The sequence below is a fragment of the Heliconius melpomene genome, chromosome 6 (genome assembly GCF_056956725.1).
Source record: "Heliconius melpomene rosina isolate 202511_hmr_F chromosome 6, ASM5695672v1, whole genome shotgun sequence".
NCBI lineage: Eukaryota > Metazoa > Arthropoda > Insecta > Lepidoptera > Nymphalidae > Heliconius > Heliconius melpomene.
In genome coordinates, this window is record NC_140394.1 from 9985866 (window position 1) to 9991865 (window position 6000).

Consider the following 6000-nt stretch of genomic DNA (forward strand, 5'->3'; position numbering starts at 1 on the left):
GGTTACAGTACTGTAAGAAATTTATAACATAACAAATATCAAGTCTTATTTTGCATAGAAAATAAATAATAATAGCTTACATAATAATATTTAATAGATTTGTATTTCTCTCGTTTCTGTGCATTAATTAATAGACAAACTTAGCTCCAAGCGATTTACCTCTCGTTTAACAGACAGGTTGTGGGTTCAATAAGATGAGAAAACGGAAAAAAACGAAGTTAAAGTGGTTTATGGACTGTCACACTAGGCTATAACACTAGGGTTCTGGTGTTTTTTTGTTTTTATAAACATCAACTGAAGTAACAATAGTACCTTTTGTAGGTAAAACGATCCTTATGGATTAGATAGATTTACAAAATAGATTTACAAATCCTTCTAAAGAAATATTGAAATATATAAAGATATTCTAGAAATAAACAAACAAACAGAAATATATATAATAAACCAACAGGTTTTTAAACAACTCATATGTTGCAACCAAGTCAAATACTTGATTGTAATTGTTCATTTCAATGATTTATTGATAAAATTACGTACGGACACATATAATGGATTTTCATTACGGATCGATGGGTCAATTAATTAGATTACCTAATACACACACTTTTCATACTGTTACAAAATTATATTATTTAACTTGTAAAGACTGAAGGAAGTTAGTCATAAATAAATACTATTTCTTTTTATTTTTTATATAATACATTTTTTAATGTAATTTAGGTTCTTTTTGTGGAGAAATCTTTTTTTTTCTCAGTCTAACAAAGCGCGGCGTTAAGTTTCGTTACAATATCGACAAACAATATCTGGCTATATGCGAACTACATGGTGCAGTAAAAAAAAGAAGACAAAATATTCAATCCCCTATATGAGATTAAACCCACGACCTTACAATACACAGTCAACATAGTTCCACTCAACCATAAATATGTTAAATAATTATTTATATTACATATATATATAGATATATCTAATAACAGTTTCAATATTGCATAAATAACTAATGTAAGACAATACCATCGATACGCATTATGCAAATTGATTGCAACTACTTCTTCCTTGATCGGTCTACTTTCTCGTTTAATCGACACTGATCTACATGTACTATAGTAACTAACTATAGCAGTTGCGTTACGTAATAAACTTTACTAATGCCCTACATACAGTTTACTTTGCGTACAGGATGTTGGAACAATTTAATTTGTTTTTACTGTGTTGGGTATTTGTTAGTTGAGTTAATATTTAGGTGTCTTATGTAAATGAAATTATTAATTAGATTATAATAAATCTGATGATTAAAATTAGTAATAGAGACGTCAGCATTTAATAATATTTTTATATCTAAACATTTACTTTTTAAAGCACTTTTTAATCGTCGAATAAAGCTATCCCCGTTTCGGAAGACATTTCTACTGCGAAGAGCCGGCAACAATATTAATATTTTTGATTTTAGATTGTAGATAATGAAAGAAATATCTAAAAAAATATTTACATACAAATATAAAACCTATTTTTAACAATAATTACTTTAATAAGCTTCATGCTTTAACCTTTATATAGCTGGGAAGCCAAAGAAAACGTATTTATATACTGGTCTCAACTCTGAGATCGATCTCGAGATGCTGTTTGTAAATGAAAACGGCCTCTCAAGATCTCTTGACCTCCTCTCAAGATTGGGATTGTGTAGTGAATTTCAACGCTGCACGTAATAAAAATAATTTTATAAAAGAAATTGAATTCCTTACCACTAGGTCAAAGTTTATGAAAATGCAAACAAAAGCATACCTCTACGTATTTCATTACAGAGCTATGAATTATTTCATATTTCATAGGTCAAGGCGTCATGGCAGGTGTGAAAAACAATTTGCGTCAAACAATATTTAAAAAATATTGTTTTTATCTGTATTATAATATAATTTTAATCGTCGTGGTGCAGGGGCGTACATAAACGTGATGTTTGTGAGTTCTATTCCCATGAGGAAATTAAATATTTAAAATTTCAATTTCTTCGCTCTGTGGTGTGGTGTGGAAAGTGGAGAATGGAATCTTAATGGATAAAGACCTTGCTTGGAGAGGATAAAGCGTGAATCGTAACTTATTGTAATAGCGCAATCTAATCATATCTGCTTTTAGCTGTAACTACAAGTTTTCTCTTAAAAATATATATATATTAAAAATATTTTAATTACATTTGTAAAGGAGTTCCAAAATAACCCTTTAAATCAAATAAAACATAAACAATACAAGTAAAGGTTGACGGTCCATCCTCGACTCTTTGTTCAATGAGTTAATTACCCCGTTCTGGATACCAAGATTACACAAAATCATATATTATTCATCATAATTAACTTTATTATTTATATTAATTGATTAGTATTTGAGGTCGTAGTGGCGCAGCAGCATAACATTGACTGTGTAAACGCGGCAGTCCTGGGTGCAATGTCCACTTTGGGGAATGAACTAATGAAGGTAATAGAGTGTTATTACACTAGGTCCCCTCTGCCTATCCAGCGATATCCGGGATACGGCGTGAGACGGAGAGAAGAAATATAGTGCAAGATCCCAAGGCCTCCAGACCTACGCCATTTTAACAAGGCTGCGATTTCGAGGATTATGAGATTAAAATGTAGTTAAGAATGTAGTATACCTACTCACTAAGTCGACAGTGGGGGGCTTTCAGAGGTAGAGCCAAATAAGGTACATCTCTATACATCCTAAATATATTAAAAAATAGCCAGAAAGTGGGGAACGCAGTGTCTGATCATTAGGTTCCTTCTGCCCACTCTACAATAGGAGAGAATATAGAAATTCTCAATTAATCTTTTCTATACTCAATTTCAATGGAATAACGGTATTAATTAATATTTTTAACTATCCTTATTTATAGACCAGTTACAATTTTATTACATTTATATCTAAACATTTTTACACGGTTCTAAATAGACGATTTTTTATAACTATTATATACTATAAATAGTTATTATAGTTATAAAACTGAAGGCGAACATGAAATAATAATTATTAACTTTACGCATCAATAAAGGATGCGCTATAATTTAATATATAGCGATTTCTTTTTATGATTAACGACTGGTTATTAGTTTTATGAAACAATTTTCACGTAACTCCAAGCTACATTGTTATGTATTTTACATTCGTTTCATTCATTTGTTGAAACATTCCACCCGAATTCGAAACGGAACTAAACGCTGCGATTCGAATTGTACCTAAATGGATAAAGATCAAAATAGTTACTTTTCTGTTTTATTATGTATAAATACTAAACAATAATCTATAAAATTATATTTACAGGCATCTCATGTCGCGGGGTTCCTCTTTACCCTGGACTCAGCTACTCCAAGAGACGATCGGTGAATCCAGACTAAGCGGTGAAGCTTTACGTGACTATTTCAGACCTCTGGAAGATTGGCTCCGTAGTGAAAATCTGAGAACAGGAGAGTATTTGGGATGGAGCTATGATGGCGATTATTGTAAATTTAGGTAAATATGAATATGAATTGTTATTTTTTGTATTCCACTGTATCCCACGTGTAGCAGGGTAGGCAAAGGGAACATAGTGTTATAGCCATCCTGGATGGCAGAGATCTGCACCACACTTTGCCTATTTCCAGAGAGAGGAAATAAAAGTAATTCTTCGAAGTAATACGGCATAGTGATTTTTTTTCACCTTGATGCTGTATTCCGCACATAGCAGGATAGACAGACCTGGGAACCTAGTGTTGAGACACTTCGTTCCCATTAAAACACTTTCGTTTCCCACTGAGACGTTGCGTGTTGAGTGAGTGAGTGACAAGCGGAATTCAACACCGCGCTTTGCCTGGTTAGCAGAGCGAAGAAATGAAAATATTAAAAATATTAACTTATCTAGTGGAAATTGAACCCACAGCCTCACACTTGTGCCACTGCGCCACAACTGGCCTCGATTGACTGTATGATGCCGGGATTGAATGCCGGGAAGCAATTTAAGCTTTGACGTTCGATTCCATCCCTGTGTAAACCTAACGAAATAATAAAGATGAAAAAAAATATTTACAATAAATTGAACTCACAGTATTTAAAGATATTCTTACTTTTTCACCAAAATATATTTCTATTTATTTTACAGTATTGAGACAGCTGGTCTTCAAGTATATGGAGGTTTCTACAACGCAGCCAACAAAAACTTTGGCGTCGGCAGCTTTCTGACCATCTTGCTCTCTTCCTTCATTACTACAGTTATTGGACTAAGAAGATGAACTTTAGAATATTTTTCATTAAAATAATTCATATAGGCATTTTATTTTGTGTATTAACATAATTATGTATAATATTTATAATGTTACCTTGTATTAGTATAAGAAAATAATATATTTTACTTAATATGAAAATATGTGTATATAAGAATTTATATTATATCAGTAATGTAAATGGTACCTAAGCACATAATATTTACAATATATTTTATTTTACGATAAATAACTATCATTCAAGTAAATTGATAATTCTAGATATATTAATTCTTAATGAGAAATGTGTAATATCATAGAAGAAATTCCTTTTTTCACCCGATTTCTACTGTATTAATTGGTATTTTTTACAATAATGAATGATTACAAGAAATCTTAATTCTTAAATTTTGTATTATCCTTTTCTTTTCAAATATTAGAACTTAATTTGTTTGTTATTGATGAATACTTTTATATAACAAATTCGTAATATATTTTGTATTTCGTAATATATTTTTTTATGATTTTAAAATATATTAAATCATATCAGGGTTATATTTTCTTAAAAATTATAATCACCATATATTATAATGTTCTTTGTAAATATTGATATATGATACTTTTATAATGTTCGTTTTGTGATAACAATAAATAATGAATTTGAACTTGCTTTTTTACATATGTTATCCCTCAAGGCTATATATACGTATAGTGGGTTACATGAAAACGATAAACCTGACGTAGCCCACTCAAAAACAATTATTATTTGAATACGTTTTCTATTTGAACCAGTAGTTTATAAGATCCAGGTCTAGGTTCCCTCTGCCTAACCTGCTGCGTGCGGGATACAGCGTGAAGCTGATTTAATTTAATTTTAGTTAATAAAATCGGCGCGTTTAACCAAGAAAACTTCAATTTCACAATATTAATATATAAATACAAAAATACATCTGCACATAATCGAACTCACATACTATCAAGCATAATTAATTATGCCACAGCAACAAAATTCAATAAAATTCCTCGATCCCTATGCGGGTGGAGATTGAGTTACTACAATAACCTATTGAGTCAATTTGTCTACTCATACGATAATTATTTTATACTATGAAGACCACCCATTGCTAGTTCCAAACTCGATTAAAATAGTTTGTATGCATCTACGACTATAGCAGCGTAGGTAAGTAAAACTAAGTGATAAATTACTCCGTAAACAGTTTTTTGTTATTTATTACGATTTAAATGTAATTAAAATCAATACTAATTTAAGCTTAAATATTTTATTATATTTATTTTATTTCTAGCTAGGTCATTAGTGGTTTTTAATGCCAGGATCTGCCTTCTGACTTAATCTACTAATATTTTTTGACTAGAGGTGAAAGCTTTTAGCCCTATTAGCGTCTACAGCGACGTCGATATGATAGGGAATAGGATACTCCATCCCTGAGAAAGTGCAACCGCTACGGGCTGTTTGATCTACTCCAGTCGTTTCTTATATCTCTCCACTTCCCTTTCCTTCTTTCCTTCTACTACCTTGGCTCTTATGACCTGCATCACGACATCTAGCCATCAATTATGAAATGTCTGGACGGTCTAACTCAGGGATAAATATAGGAAAGCACTTCCTTCTGACATAGCACCTCGGCCGGCGCATAACATGGCCATACGATTGTTTTTGGTATTAATTTTAAGGCTTAAAGAATATTTATGTCTCATAGGCCACACTCAAAAATAATACATAAAATTAAAGTACCATTAAATCAGCAAATTTGTAACG

The 6000-nt window shown here is 31.3% G+C and overlaps 1 protein-coding gene across 1 annotated transcript in view; it reads left to right on the top strand.

Moving 5' to 3' along the window:
* The window catches only part of Ance-3 (angiotensin-converting enzyme Ance-3), a 130050-nt gene extending 125162 nt beyond the window's left edge, over nucleotides 1-4888 (top strand). The window contains exons 11-12 of the mRNA XM_085186793.1: nucleotides 3310-3498; nucleotides 4124-4888. Coding sequence (XP_085042919.1) covers nucleotides 3310-3498; nucleotides 4124-4253 — 319 coding nt within the window. The 3' untranslated portion in view covers nucleotides 4254-4888. The remainder of the gene's footprint in view (nucleotides 1-3309; nucleotides 3499-4123) is intronic.
* Nucleotides 4889-6000: the final 1112 nt, after the last annotated feature.